This window comes from Nymphalis io, chromosome 24 (genome assembly GCF_905147045.1).
Source record: "Nymphalis io chromosome 24, ilAglIoxx1.1, whole genome shotgun sequence".
Lineage (NCBI taxonomy): Eukaryota > Metazoa > Arthropoda > Insecta > Lepidoptera > Nymphalidae > Nymphalis > Nymphalis io.
The window spans coordinates 6,322,250-6,338,053 of NC_065911.1; the positions used below are offsets into that span (position 1 = coordinate 6,322,250).

At 35.1% G+C, this 15,804-nt stretch overlaps 1 protein-coding gene across 3 annotated transcripts in view; it reads left to right on the top strand.

Moving 5' to 3' along the window:
• Positions 1–15,567, top strand: part of LOC126777823 (transcriptional activator cubitus interruptus) — a 101,995-nt gene extending 86,428 nt beyond the window's left edge. For 2 of the 3 annotated variants that reach the window (XM_050501003.1, XM_050501005.1), the window contains 17 exons: positions 5,687–5,779; positions 5,867–6,070; positions 6,349–6,535; positions 6,690–6,824; positions 7,170–7,353; positions 7,592–7,786; positions 8,272–8,436; positions 8,891–9,008; positions 9,241–9,416; positions 9,559–9,657; positions 9,927–10,089; positions 10,378–10,498; positions 10,818–10,961; positions 11,626–11,716; positions 12,021–12,191; positions 12,280–12,417; positions 12,513–15,567. In XM_050501003.1, the coding sequence (XP_050356960.1) occupies positions 5,687–5,779; positions 5,867–6,070; positions 6,349–6,535; positions 6,690–6,824; positions 7,170–7,353; positions 7,592–7,786; positions 8,272–8,436; positions 8,891–9,008; positions 9,241–9,416; positions 9,559–9,657; positions 9,927–10,089; positions 10,378–10,498; positions 10,818–10,961; positions 11,626–11,716; positions 12,021–12,191; positions 12,280–12,417; positions 12,513–14,642 (4,514 nt within the window). In that variant the 3' untranslated portion in view covers positions 14,643–15,567. The remainder of the gene's footprint in view (positions 1–5,686; positions 5,780–5,866; positions 6,071–6,348; positions 6,536–6,689; positions 6,825–7,169; positions 7,354–7,591; positions 7,787–8,271; positions 8,437–8,890; positions 9,009–9,240; positions 9,417–9,558; positions 9,658–9,926; positions 10,090–10,377; positions 10,499–10,817; positions 10,962–11,625; positions 11,717–12,020; positions 12,192–12,279; positions 12,418–12,512) is intronic. The other variant, XM_050501004.1, reaches the window with a different exon arrangement.
• Positions 15,568–15,804: the final 237 nt, after the last annotated feature.

Sequence of the window (15,804 nt, forward strand, 5' to 3'; positions counted from 1 at the left end):
CCTTCCGGCAACTAATCACAAGGGGTCTGTTTAATTATCCTCCAGAATAGTATTGGTTTGTTTTCGAACCCTTAGGGTGTTAACTATGACGGTCGGCGTGAAGATTTACAACCTTTGAAGATAGAATTAAGAAAGATAAATGTTTTTGGAATAGAAATAAAAATAATTGAGTGTTCATTTGTTTGGTATATTTTGATAATATATTGATTTCTTAATTTAAAAATTTGGATACATTCATAACTGTATTTTTAGAAGGCGGTAGAATTTAGATAGCACGATTCAATTTCATTTTCTCGAATACATTAAAACCAAATACATACACTTTGTAAAGCTATTTAGATTTGATCAGTTATTAAGTAGTGCAAAAATTTAAAAGAATAAGGTGTAAATAGACAATTCCTTACATAGTTTATATGCCACCCACTCCTATTAATGCTTATAATTACACTGGCTCACTCAGGAACAAATCAATACAATGTATTAATTAATAGCAGCAAGATAAATTAGGGAGTATAAACTTAGAATGCATCTTGATCTACCAGGTTAAAAAATGTAAATTTTTTATGCAATCAAATACACGGAGTCTGAGCTAGTGGATACAATCTATTTACAATCTAGGACTTACCTTGTTCGCGTCAGTCTACATTTGGCTAGTGTGAACGTTACGTCCTGTTTTAAGACCTATCTTATATTTATGTCAAAATTCATTAAAAACCCATTCGTCCATTAAAGCGTAAATTGACTTGATATTTATAGATAATATCAAGATTTTTAAGACATGTCCGAGTTGTGTAGTAGTGGGTTCGATAACTGATTGAATCAATTTTAATAGAATGATTTTTCATGTCATAAAATTTGGTATTTTTTATTTGTCTGGAGGAATCTTAAGAGGAAAATTTTTTTTTTTTTTTTATAGAATAGGAAGGTGGACGAGCGTATGGGCCACCTGATGGTAAGTGGTCACCAAACGCCCTTAGACATTGGTATTGTAAGAAATGTCAACCATCGCTTATAGCCAATGCGCCACCAATCTTGGGAACTAAGATTTTATGTCCCTTGTGCCTATAATTACACTGGCTCACTCACCCTTCAAACCGGAACACAACAATATCAAGTATTGCTGTTTTGCGGTAGAATATCTGATGAGTGGGTGGTACCTACCCAGACGAGCTTGCACAAAGCCCTACCACCAGTAAAAGTGTTATTAATAAATTAGATCTTCTATATATAAGACAATTGTGATAAGGCTTTGTGCAAGTATACCCAGGTAGAATACCACCAAGTTATAGTATTTGTGTTCCAGTTTGAAGGGTTCGGTCCTTTCTGGTTCTAAGGTCTTCTTTTTGAGACGAAGGTTTTTAGTTTATACCACTACGCTGCTTCAATGCTGGTTGGATATACATGTGGCTGATTTTCATAAGACAAATGCGGGTTTTTTCATGTTTTTTATCGCCGATCACTAGACGGCATAAGCCTAAATGAAGTATAGAAAAAGTCAGTAGTGCTAGCTCGACTTTTAACCAAATCTTTGATAAAGATTAAAGGGTTTTCTGATTATTTCGGCAAGGTGTAGCCCAGTATAATTAGACAACAGCTAGAGATATATCAGCATAGATTAATTATATGATAATTTCGCACCATTGAGCTAAGGAATGTTATACATTTGTTACAGCGCTTATGCCAATGAGCAGTCGCGTTTACTTAGTATCACATGAAACGGTTACCCGTGTGCCTTTGAAAATTTAAAAAAATGAAACCTAAGTTTAACACTATGAAACATATTTAAAACACCATAAAATGACTAACAATCTTAGAACTAGTAGCCTGGAAGCAGAATTAATACCGAGGGATTTTAAGCGGATCATTTAAGAATAAATCATTGCTGATTACCATGCGAACGACAAACAGAGACAGCAATACCAGTATTCGTAACGTGTGAATGAGATGGCTGTATGTGGCCTGGGACGACCTATAATTATGTCGTCCAACTTAATTACGTGTTGGTGCAAGTCACATTATGATTTTATTTTAGAACCTTCTGGAATAATTGAGTTATTTACATAATATAAATATGCTATTTATATATTAAAATATTATCAACATGAACGATCTAACATTACAGTAATGAATACGTGTATTATGTAAAGCTAACACCGTCTCAGAATGTAGATTCTACCGAAAAGAACCGGCAAGTTACTCCAAGAAGTTATATATAAATATATTTTTTTATCATTTAATTAAATACAGCACAGCTCTATTTTTTTTAAAGATGCATTTTATATTTCGTTATTTGTAAATTTAAAATGGTCTGCGGAATTGTTAAACACAATTTTATTATCAGAACAGTATAAGCAACACTCGGAGATTGTACTGACTGGTTAAAAAATCAACAACAATGACAGTTTAGTCAGTCAGGAAATACTTAAAAAAAATAACCTAACTCATTAAATACTGTCAAACTAAAATTAAATAAATATTTTAAACGCATAATCGTTTACCGGGTGTCTATAAAGTTAACTCAATGCGTCTGACAGTTTGCGCCTGCGCAGCAAAAAAAAAACATAATTTTAATGCGGCGGCATCAACCCCGTTCAGAATTTAATATTTTTTATCAAATTCTAAGAAGCACCTGCGTTATATCTCACCACTACCTGTTACTGTTGATTATAAAAACCTCGTTAAGGTTTTTTTCGCGGATCCGACTCAGGGCTAATCGTTTTATGACAAGTGACGGTTTAAATAAGAATATTTTAGGATACTCAACGATTATGTGATTGTCTCTCGATTGATGTATTCTCGATAGTTGTGTTTGACAAAAAAATCAACATCATCATGATTATTATCATCATCATCGTCGTCCTTTTGTCGTCCACTACTGGACATAGGCCTCTCCAATGGCACGCCACTGAGCTCGATCTTCAGCTCTTAATCTCCATCCGATGCCAGCCACCTTGCGAATATCGCCATCAAAAAAATCAACAGATCATATTTATTTTAAGTACGTAGGTATGTATATGAAGTGTACAGTACTTTTACGTCTTTTTAATACTAAGCATTATATAAAATACGTTATAGATTAGTTCCTTTATATTGCTTTAAATATTTTGTTATATGTATTATGATATTATAAGCAATGCTGACCATTGCAAATCGTTAGTATTGTTGGCCCTAAGGAGGAGGTATTAAGGAGGTTTAAAGCTCATTCAAACACACTGTGCCAAAATTAAATGTACATGTGACAGAATCTAAGCAGACAAATGATATCCTCGCAATGCTTTTTCTTTAATTGCACTAAGATGCGTTTTGATAGAGATAGCCACAATAAAAACTAAGACGAAGTATTTTTAATAAAATAGCTTATAAATACGTTTTTTTTCTTACATTTCAGTGAGTACAGTTTAAATAACCCAATTTAAATTTATGTTAAATATCAAGATATGTACATACACAATATGTCAGACTAATATGTTGCTTCAATTATTGTTTCATAAAACGGAATACGGAAGAGGTCCATTAAAACGTTTATTATATACAAAATACCTTTTGTTATCGATAGTGAATATTATGAATACGTAGAATAAAAATGTCTAAGGCATTACAAATTTACATCGCAACTCCTTCATCTTGCCGCGTTTCGTGAAATAACTAAGCTCATAATTTACAGCGAGTCTCATTAGTATACGATGTTACAAAGTCACTACGTAAGCTATAAAGACGCCGCCGAACAAAGCTATTGACATTCATATTTTAACGCCAAACGTGACCACGAAACCCACACTAGATGTCATCCATCCCAACTAATTTTACGCCCAATCGAGAGCGATAAAAATTAATACATCAGTTGGAAACCGACTCGGCCACAGTCGAATAATCGACGAGCAAAAAGCGACTCACTCGATTCGCCCGATCGTTCAATATTCAACCGATCGAAAAAAGAATATAAAGACAGTATTCGAATAATGTTTTTGCGCGCGGTTACACGAATGTCGTTAGGGTGACCATCGCGACCAGCGAACGGGTGGAATTCGGAACGGACTGAATTATTTGAGTCGATCGATGATCGCTTTTTTATCGGAGCGATATATCGATGTTCTGCTCGTTCTCACAGAGGATGAAGACATAAAAATTTTGGTAGTCGGGCGGCGCGTCAAACGGACCACATGCAATATTTTGGGAGGTTTTCGGAATCGCGGTCGTTTTCTTGTTGTTATGGGTGTCCGTCAAATTGGTGGTCCCTCGCGCCTTTTGCATCAACCTATTATTTCAGTCCAAATCGCCCGCCTCGGCTCGAAAGAGCGTGATCAACAAATCAAGATGTCTTGCTCGTTTTGCGCTTTAAAAACGTGTTTGTTTTTGAAGGTATAAGGCATGTAATTATAATGGGGATTCTCGAGCAATAACGTTCGTGACGAGGCTTTAAGTTGATTAGGTTTGATTAATAACTAAATAATCACGGTGAAGTAATAGATTGTTTTTGCTTGGCGCTATAATTAAGCGGCATAAAATATGTGAGGTTGTTCGTAAATTTTTTGCTCCTACACTTTTTGCGACGTGAATGTATTTACCTTGCAAGCAAAAAATACGTCAAATAAGTTGTTAAAATTTAATACCTGTTAAATATTTGATTTAATATTTCATAAACTCTAAATCCCAGGTAGATACTAAAGAGAAAAAAATATATTAAAAAAATTTAGTAAACTTTAGTTTAATTAAATTATATTTTATTTTTATTCACAACATAAAGTTTTTTATTGAATATTTAAGTATTTTTGAACCGTTTTAATTAAGCGTATCCAAAAAAGAATAATTAAATCCACACAAACGATAGAATGTCGAGGACAACGAAACGTAGGGTCAGAAATTAGCCGACGCATATTTGGAAGCGTCTTCATTTAGCAAGCATATAATGATATCCAGTGAAATAGCTCGTAAACGTCTAGCGGTTCGTTATTAATCACATACAGCGTTAAGTGGACACTTTATATTCAAAGTGGACCACTGTTGACATCTCAATCTGTTGATATTAAGGTCTAGAATGACTAAAGTAACTTGATTTGTGTCTGAATTTAAATGAAGTAGACTTTGTCATGCATTCGGCGAATTGGTATCTATGGTTTATTAATATAGTGTATTGAATTACAGCTTTATTTGAGTGATAAACGGTTATAAATTATTAACGGTTCGTGACTTTGATTTCGGCAGGAATTGTCTACGACATATCTATTTTAACAATCGAAGTTTTAACCAGTTAGTTTTTGTGTTGGTTTTTTATTATCTGTTAAATATATTCACAGGTGTTGAATATGGCTCTGTCTTATTAGTATATTTATTAATAAAAATATTTTTAAAGAAATAATGCACATTATATAAAAGTTTGTTAACATAATTATGGTTTATTTTTAGAGTGCTTTTATACGTTACAATAATTTAGAGACTTAAGACGGTTCCTTTATAGGTATTTTGAAATTTGGAAAGAGCAATATTTATTTTTAACTACTCATATCTTGAGTATTCAGTTTTACCATTATTTTTTGTTATATTTATTAGTTTCTCTGAAAGTTTAGTTTAAGATAATGTATTATACATTATGAAGGATAAAAAGGTTTACAATTTCTTTTTAGAAGTGTCTTCTCATGCATTTTCTAGGTACTTTAAAAACATAATTATAATTCATTTATTGTTACAGGCTTAGAATATTTAAGCGCAGCCCGCAGTTTACATCCAGAACTGCATGCGGGAAGCACGCTAGCGAGTCAAGATTTTCAGCTTAGCTTAGAAGGTAAAATACACCAAATGTTAAATGAAGAGAATAAAATAATTACATTAAATTAGATTTTACATGTAATAATTTTTGGAATGTTTTTAGGATCAAGAATAGCTTCTCCAAATCGTCTTAGGTTATCAGGAGGGGCTATAGGCGCTTCTGCTAACAGAAAAAGAGCTGTATCCTGGAGTCCATATTCAGCTGAATCTTTGGACCTAGCAGCTGTGATCAGAGCATCGCCAGCAAGCTTAGCGGTCAGAGCTCCATCTGCAGCGTCCACTGGCAGCTATGGACATCTCAGTGCTGGTAAGTTTCACTAAAAACGTGTAGCATAATTTTATTTAATGAAGTAATTTCACATGACAAAATGACAAAACAATTCCTGCATTTATGATAATGACTAAGACAGTGTTAGTAGCTATTTAGCTTTTAAACGCCCTATGTGGTCTTTTCCTATCGGTACGGTGTGTTTATACATCGGTGCGAGGTTTCTTTTCAAATGTCGGTGTAACCTCTTTAAATTTTCGATGAAGTATGTTTTTATTAACTTGTCTAATCTAAAACATGATTTTTAATATCCATAGGTGCAATATCTCCCGCGCTCTCCCTTTCACACGCATCACTTGCCCAACAACTCTTGGCTCGTGGTGGTGTTGTTGGTGGGAGTGGGGTGTTACCTGGGGGCGTCTTGCTCGATCCTGCTCACCAACAAGCGGCGGCGGCTGCTGCACATCATGCTGCCCACGCGCATCTTGTTGCTGGAATTCATAGGTAAGGATTATATACAATAAATGTTTTTTGTCATTTACTGCGTTACTATATTATTGATAGCAACGTAGAAACATTCAATAATTTTGGAAGATGTAAAGATTATAGTCTCACCTAATTTTCTTGTTAAAACAAAAAAAAATATTTTCGTTTACAGATCTCACATATCCTCGCCGACGCAGCTGTTAATAGGTGGCCCAGTAGACGTAAGGCCTGGATTGGGAACACCACCACAGCACATGCAACAACCACAACAGCAACCTGAGATCACCAGCGTGATGGAAGCTGATAGGTAAGGCATATTGACAGATTAAATTATAATGATTAAATTACTAAGAATTTTGGAGCAATCGGGTATTGGTATAATTTTGTGTATTTACGATATCTTAATTTATTTGGAGTTTAAGGAAGTAGAATTATTATAGAAAATGAAAATAATTCTTACACTTTGGGACAAGCTCCCGATAATTACTAGAAAGGCTTTCAAAGTTTCTATTCTAAATATTCATTACGATAAATAATTATATTTATATTTCGTTCATGCGTTTAATTTATTTTTTGTATTGTTTTAATAATTGTCTGTTGTTACAAATATAAAATTTTGTTGAATAAATAAAAAATAAATAATTGTATGTAGTTATTACTTTTTACACAGTGCATCAACAGCTATGACCCAACGCAAGTCACCACCAGGCCTATCAGCACATAGGGAGAACATGCACAGCAATAAACCCTTATCAGCAGCAGCAGAGAGTACTGTCCACGACGGCTTAGATTCAAAAGACGAACCTGGGGACTTCATTGAAACCAATTGTCATTGGGTAAGTTTTTTCCATAAGCTAATGGGGAAATGTATGTTTTAGACCTTGGAATACTTTTTTACATTTAAAAAAATAAAATGTCTCAATTTCAGCTTAATTTTTCAATAATGTAATGCATCTTTTAAAAATGATCAATAAAGTTTTCCAGTAAAAAAAACTTTTTTATTTTTTTATTTAGACATTGATGTCTTCCTCTATTGTAGGAAATAGTTGCTTTATAACAATTTTTTTTTCTCAGGTCGATTGTAAATTAGAATTTCCAACCCAAGATGATCTGGTCAAGCACATAAATACGGACCACATTCATGCCAGTAAAAAGGCGTTCGTGTGCCGTTGGGTCGGATGTTCCAGAGACGAAAAACCATTCAAGGCTCAATATATGTTGGTTGTGCACATGCGGAGACATACTGGCGAAAAACCGCATAAATGTACAGTGAGTATTATATTGTTTTTATCAATAATATCAATAAATCCGCATTGGAGCAGCGTTTCTATTGGTGGTAAGGCTTTGTGCAAGCTCGTCTGGGTAGGTACCACCCACTCATCAGATATTCTACCGCAAAACAGCAGTACTCGTTATTGCTGTGTTCCGGTTTGAAGGGTGTGGGCCAGTGTAATTACAGGTACAAAGGACATAAAATCTTATTCCCCAAGGTTGGTGGCGCATTGGCGATGTAAGCGATGGTTAACATTTCATACAATGCCAATGTCTATGGGCGTTGGTGACCACTTGCCATCAGGTGGCCCATATGCTCGTCCGTCAACCTATACTATATAAAAAAGGATGGTGGAATAAGTTCCTAATCTCAAAAGAAGAAGTAATTAATAAATAAACCAGCAGTTCTCTTAATTACACAAATATAAAATTACACTTATCCAAACGTTTTTATAAAAAAATCTGTTTTTTTTTTCTTCTAGTTCGAGGGTTGCTGTAAAGCATACTCTCGGTTGGAAAATCTGAAGACCCATTTACGAAGCCATACCGGGGAGAAACCGTACACTTGCGAATATCCTGGTTGCGCGAAAGCATTTTCCAATGCCAGTGACCGGGCTAAGCACCAGAATAGAACACATAGCAATGAGGTAACATTTAGTCCGATTTTTGTTTTTATTATTATTTCAAGAAGAATTGGACGCTATATGCTTTAACACATTGATCCCGTCTTATGTTTGATAAACAATGTTAAGGGTCGTAGCCAGAATGGTACATGTTGAATTGAACGGCGCAAATATTCGTCTCTAATTACAAATTATATGTTAACATTCCGTTTGTATTATGCAAATACTCCGAGTATTTTGAGAAAGTTTCCTTAGAGTAAAATAATAGTAGAAAAATATTTCTAATGGATTTAACACTATTCCATATTTCTTACCAAAATTCCAATTTGTATGTTTATCAAACAAAAATTATGAATTTTATTACTCTGAGTGTGATCCAAATTCTATGAAAATATCATTAGTTTTAAAGGCAAAGATTTCCATTTTTGTTACCTGAATATTATGGGATAAATATAAAAGATAAATCATTCTGTTTCAGAAACCATACGTTTGCAAAGCACCTGGATGTACCAAAAGATATACTGACCCATCATCTCTTCGAAAGCATGTCAAGACGGTACATGGTGCAGAATTCTACGCCAGTAAGAAGCATAAAGGTAAATTATATAGCAATTCTAAATATTACTTTTTGAAAATCGACTATATCGTCTATTAAAAAGAATACATACACATTTAAGTATTTATAAAATTTATAAACCTCATAATTTTTAATATTATATTCTACACAACGTAGGTGTAAAGTAAAGAAAGAATTTTTATAATAAGTACCGTAAACATTTTATAAGAAATGATGTGAGATCTGTATCATTAATTGACATGTATGTCCAGGTTGTAGTCGAGGTGATGACTCAGCCGAGTCAGGGGGCGGCGGCGCCGGCTCGTCCCCGCGCTCGGAGGAGGGCGGCGTGCCCGTCGGGGTCCGCGGACACGCGTCCTCTGCCTCCGTCAAGAGCGAGAGCCCCGCGTCTCCCTTACCTCATGGTCTTCATACACCGGCACATCAGGTAAATTTGAAAATATTTCTTTGGTATTTTAAAAAGCTTTCCTTAGAGTTTAGAAAAGATTAATTGACATAGTTTTGTGAATATCTTAACAACTTTAAATGTTATTTTCTTAATATTGACTCGTTAAATATATGTATTACAGTTATCGGCACAATGCGGAGGAGATCTCGACTTCGGCGGATCAGGTCTTGGTGGTTTTAGTGATGAGAACGGCGCTCCTTACTTCAGACTTGACGGCGAGGTAATTATCGCTGTTGAATTGATGTGCTGCCATTAATCAGCATTAATATTAGATTTATAAGGCAGCTGAAACCCATAAAAAAGAAGATTTTGTTTCCATGTACTGGAATACAATTATTTGCCACAAAGTAGTAGGTGGTGACCTTACATTACGATTATTATTGTAACTGAATTATCCGTTATACCGGGACACAGTATACATAGTACACAAAAAAACTGTCTAGTGAAAAACTTTGCGTGTTTACCAAGAGTCTATATGTCTTCACACAGGTCGAGCAGGAAGTGGTCGGCGAAGTTGGTCAGTTGCCACTGATGTTGCGCGCGATGGTCGCTATCGGCGAGCCGCGCGCGCACCACCACGCGCCGCGCTTTGGGAACAAGATGGGCGTCGGGAGATTGATGCCGCCCATTCATGGCGCTGATATTGGTGGAGGTGAGGATTTTCTATAATATAAAAAAATACCTAAAACATGTTTCAATATATTTAAACTGTAATTAATAGAAATCCTCAAGATCATCGCTTTTTCGTGTGGTGTTGTTTGTCACCACCAAACGTGTATCTTTCTCTGTGTTCATTCTACTCAACTAGAATTTCTACTACTATAAAAATAATGCATAAGATTTCGTACTTCATTTTGTTTAATAGGAAATATTATTTTGACGTTGAAGCGGCTTCTAGATTATGATCACCTTTTCATTAATCGTAAAATTATGTTTCCAGGTATAATGCCAGGTAGAACAGAGATCGGAGGAACAAATGTGACGGTCGAACTTAAAACTGGCCATCCGAACACGAGGCGAGATTCTGGTATTTCTTCGGGTAGCAGCTTATACAGTGCTAGGTAAACATTATATTATTTTTGTCTCTTATTATTATTATAACAGGAACAGTAAGTGGGACTCGCTGGTGGCTAAGGCGCCGACTGCGCCCCAATCATCGGAATACCCACTAAAATCCAGCGGAATGGTTACTTCCGTCTTAACGAGTAGTACCACAGGATCGCTTGCGCATGCTACTGTTATTTTCACCCGCGTAACTAGCGTACCTTAAAAATAAATGCGTTCAAAGAAACAAATAAATTCTTTAGCTTTATATTACCACAGTTATTATAGATATACATTGAGAAGAATGCAATGAAAACATTGTTATTCTATTCACAGATCCTCAGACATTTCACGCAAAAGTAGCCAAGCCTCCGTCGTGTCAGGTGCGGTCGCAACCACGACAGGCATCGCCGGCCCACAGCGATTATTATCACACCACTCAACTGTGTATGACCAGCTTTCTCCAGATAGCAGTCGAAGGTAAGTTCTAAAATTAAATAAAAATATTAAATAATTTTATTAAGATTGGGATAACTGATAGGTATGGTTTGTGTTACTGATACTGATACGCGCCGACACCCATAGGAATTAAGTTGGTCTGGTTGCCTTTTATTGATTTTCTTTAGTTTAAGCCAGGACACAGTAATGCAGAATTTTTCTCTTTTGTGATAGAATAGTTAATGAATGTGTTGCACACAGGCGAGCTAGCACAAGGGTTATTATCGAATTATGCAGGTTTCCTAACCTTAATAATAATAATAATAATATCCTGGGACATTTTTCACACACGGCCATCTGATCCCAAATTAAGCTTGTACAAAGCTTGTGCTATGGAAACCAGACAACTTATATACTACATATACTACTTTTCTTTTGTAAATACATACTTATATAGATAATTACACCCAGACTCAGGACAAACAGACATGTTCATGCACACAAATGTCTGTCCTGGGTGGGAATCGAACCCACAACCTTCGGCGTGAAAGGCAAGTGTTCTACCAACCACGCCAACCGGCTTGTTTTCTTTAATACTTATTATTTCCTCAATAAACCAATTATCCAGTGTATCATTTTTTTATAGTATTTTCTTTTCGTCGTTCCATTTTTTACTCGAGCTATATGTATAAAAAAATAATTTTAGGTCTAGTCAAGTATCATGCGTGGGTTACGCGCCACCACCTTCATCAGCGCTGGCAGCTGTTCAAGCTGTGAGAACATCGCAAGGAAATCAAGTAAGATAGCTTAAAAATAAACATTGACCAAGTAGACCACATAAACCATATAGAAACCTACGAATTTTAATGAATATAAAATTATACGCCCTTATGGACGTATAATTTTATATTTCGAGTCAATTTTATATACGAGTCAGTTAATATTTATAAATCATTTTCTATTAAACTCTAACATAAGAGTATTCTATTCTGCTATTGGAATTTATAAACTGTTATTCTCTTCGATTAAGACAAATATAGTTTATTAGATAAGCGTACCCATTCAATTTCACATTTTTAACATTTTTATTGACGTTTATAGGCCGTCTTACTACGAGGTGTTACATGTTCAGAAGTCAGAGCAGAAGAATTAGCATTGGAACTAGATCCCAACGTGCAAGTAAAGGAGGAGGCCAGGAGGCTCTCAGAACAATCTAACCTTAGTGACCAAGCCCAGGGCTACCAACCATACCCGTGTAATAATGATGATGTGGTAAGTAAACGACTACAAATAATAATAATAACAATAATAGTAAAAAATAGACTTGAATGTAAATTATAGTATTTTATGTTATTTACAGGGTGATGCACCATTTCCTTTTAAAACGGAGGATGACCATGAAGTGAACTATAAAGAGTCTCGTTCGAACTCTACCACTACTGTGGTCATCACTACAGCCCAAGTTCATCACCCAAATCAAGAAGTTAACCTTGAACAGGTAAATATTTTATCATATTCTGATACATAGCGACTTTACGTACATAAAATAATGTAATTATGATTTGATACTATTACAAAAAAATTTTTTTTAAGGTGGCTGAAGGAGAAATGGTGGAGAACAAGCTGGTGATACCAGACGAAATGATGCAATATCTTAACCAATCAATATTGGGAACCGAGTCGGGAGCACCAGCGAAAACGGACTCCACCAACCCAGAACCTGCAGTAACAAGCGAAGAAAAAGACACTACTACCAAAGACACTATAAATAGTGAAATTCAAAACACGAACAATTCCAGTGACAAAATCAGTGATGTTGCAACAAGTGACGATTCTCTTCTTAAAAATCTAGGTGCCATAGGAAGTGATCTCAATATAAGTGATATCCAAGTCGATTTAAGGTCGTTAGATGTTAGTATGTCTGGCAACAGTGGCTCTCTTTTAGTTGCTAAATCTCCAGATGACAAAAATCCCCCTCTCCAAGAACAAGTTATCCCCGAAGTGGTGACAGAAAAGTGTGAACAAGATTTTTCAAAACCTCCCAAATCAAATGCTTCAGCAAATAATCCTTTACAGTCCCTCCAAACTATGACCGCAAACCAAACTGAGCAATCGAATAGAATGAGAATGAACAATTCACTAACTCAAAAACCCGCTATGAGTCCTAAGACTATTGTTATGAGTCCACAAACAGTCATGAGTCCTAATTTAGCCCATAGCATGCTTAGTCCTCAGAGTCTTCCACATAGCTCAATGAGCCCTCAAAGTGTTAGAAGTCCGCAGCACATGCCTCATGGAGTCATGAGTCCCCCAAGTATATATAACGTTATGAGTCCCCAAAGTGTTATGAGTGTGATGTCTCCACAACACAACGCTATGAGTCCGCAAAGTATGCAAAGTCTTTTGAGTCCACAAATGCCTAACCAAATGATGATGAGTCCTAGACATAACAATATTGGGAGTCCTAATTCCCAAAATATTGCTAGTCCCATGATGAACATGGCGAGTCCAATGGCTCAAAATATTGCTAGTCCAATGAGCCACGGCATGCAGAGTCCTATGCATCCAGGGTTGCAAAGTCCGATTACAAGTCCAATGGTACAAAATATTTCTAACATGACAATGAATGTTCAACCCGTTCAAAACCAAAACCAAAATATGATGATGAATATAAATTCGTCTCAGCTGATGACAGCACCGCCATATAATAATCGTCAGAATTGTAATAATAAAGTCCCTAATAAAAACTATAATAATGTTCCTAATCAATACCAAAACCAAAATTACAATCAAGCACCGCCATATCCTGTACAAAACCAGGTGAACCTTAATATGAGGAATCAAAATATGCAGCAATACCAAATAATGCAGCATTACAATCAAAATCAAACACAAATGCCTGTTATGGCAAACCAGAACTTATTATATAATAACCAGATGATAAATTATACGCAGCCGATGAACTATTCAAACCAAAGTAATCAAATGCACCCAATGCAAATATCTAGATCATCCATGATGAGTGTTGACAACAGTGGCAACATGAGTCGGGGCGCTTTAAACAGTTATTGTGAACAACAACCCCAATGTCAACCAGTACAAAATGCCCAATGCAATCAAAATATACAATACCATCAACCACCTCCATACAATTCCGTGACCAACGCTGCTAATGTAATGGGTCCACCGCCTCCAAAGAACAACCACCAATATAACCAGGCTATGATGAACAATAACCAATATTATAGCCATCAAAGATCCTATAACCAATGGGATTATCCTGGTAATCAGTTCAATAAACACAACATGCAAAAGTCTATGCAAAACTCTGTTAATATGTCGACTGGGAGTCAGAAACCAGGTAACGGTACAAGAATACCGATGAACTGTAATCAAATCGTTAAAAATGGGGAACAGCAAACCGATTGCAGTATGAACAGTTTGAGGAGTCAAAACAATCAAGCCGATGTCCAGGTGTGGGACATATCGCAATCACAAATAGAGGCTACAAATGGAAGGAAGAAGAACCAGAATACCATGCGTCAAGAAACTTATCAGAGGACGTTGGAATACGTGGAGAATTGTGAAAACTGGAAGAGTTCGGAAATGGTTTCAAGTAGTACACACCCCTTACAAGGCGGCGACAATATGGTTGTGAATGATCTGCAAACTTCGCTATCTTCGTTTTATGAAGAAAATCAATATTTACAAATGATACAATAGTTTTTAATGTAACAGTCTAGAACGTAAACGGGTTTTGAATTTTATGTTAATAAATTTTTTGAATTTGCTCGAGACTGATTAATTTTAAATTCTAAATTTATAATCTCTTTTATGTACGCTAGATAAGCGTCATTAATTTTAATTCAACCATTTCGAAATAACTTAGACTATAGATCTTGAATTTTTGGTCATCATCATCAACAGCCAATCATTGTCCACTGCTGAACATAGGCCTCTCCCAAGGTGCGCCAAAGCTCCCTGTTTCCGCCTTCCGCATCCAGTTTTTGGTATCACTTTCTAATTCATTTTTTAAAACTCAGTTATCTTAGATATAAGAAACGCCGTGCTAGCTTTAAAAAGACACGCACAACTGTTAGATATTCTTGTAAATAATGTAAAATTTTTGCTTAATAATTGTCTTCCAACTGTTTTAATTACAATAGCAACTTACTTAAATTGAGTAAGTAATTTAAAAAAAAAAGTGCCTAAATAATTGTACATTTAACGATGAATTTTCAAAGTGCCTCTATATTTTAAAATAAGATTTATGTACTCTTGGTGCATTTTCAGGATTAATATTAAAATTATATAAGCATTAAGTTAGAACTTCGGTTAATATAAGTTCCCACTGAGATTATTAAATAAACTTAAGTGTACAAAGTAGATTTGTTTTTTTTAGAATTTTTACAAATGTTAAAACTTACGTAAGTGTCTTATTAAGGATTACATTGTAGATCTATTTTAATCTATATTATTGCAATATATGAAGCAGTGTTTCGAAGACAACGAATCTCCTAGATTAATGATTTATATGAGATTACTAGAGTAAGGTATTGTTATTAATATTTAAAATAAATAATGAACAACGCACAAATAAGGAAAATACTGTATTTTGTAATAAATTATTGTTTGTAAAAAAATCTCTGTAAACATTTTTCAATATTAATTTTAATGAAACTAATGAATAAATTTCTTATAATAAATATATTGTTTTTGTTTTCATAATCAATATAATTAATTTATATTTATTTTATTGAATTTTTGCTACATACGTATATACAACCCGCATTGGAGCAATATGATGGTTAGCTTTTTTTCTTTTAGCGAGACGAGGCCTTAGCTCAGCTATGGGATATTCACAGGCTATTACTTTTTACTTTTT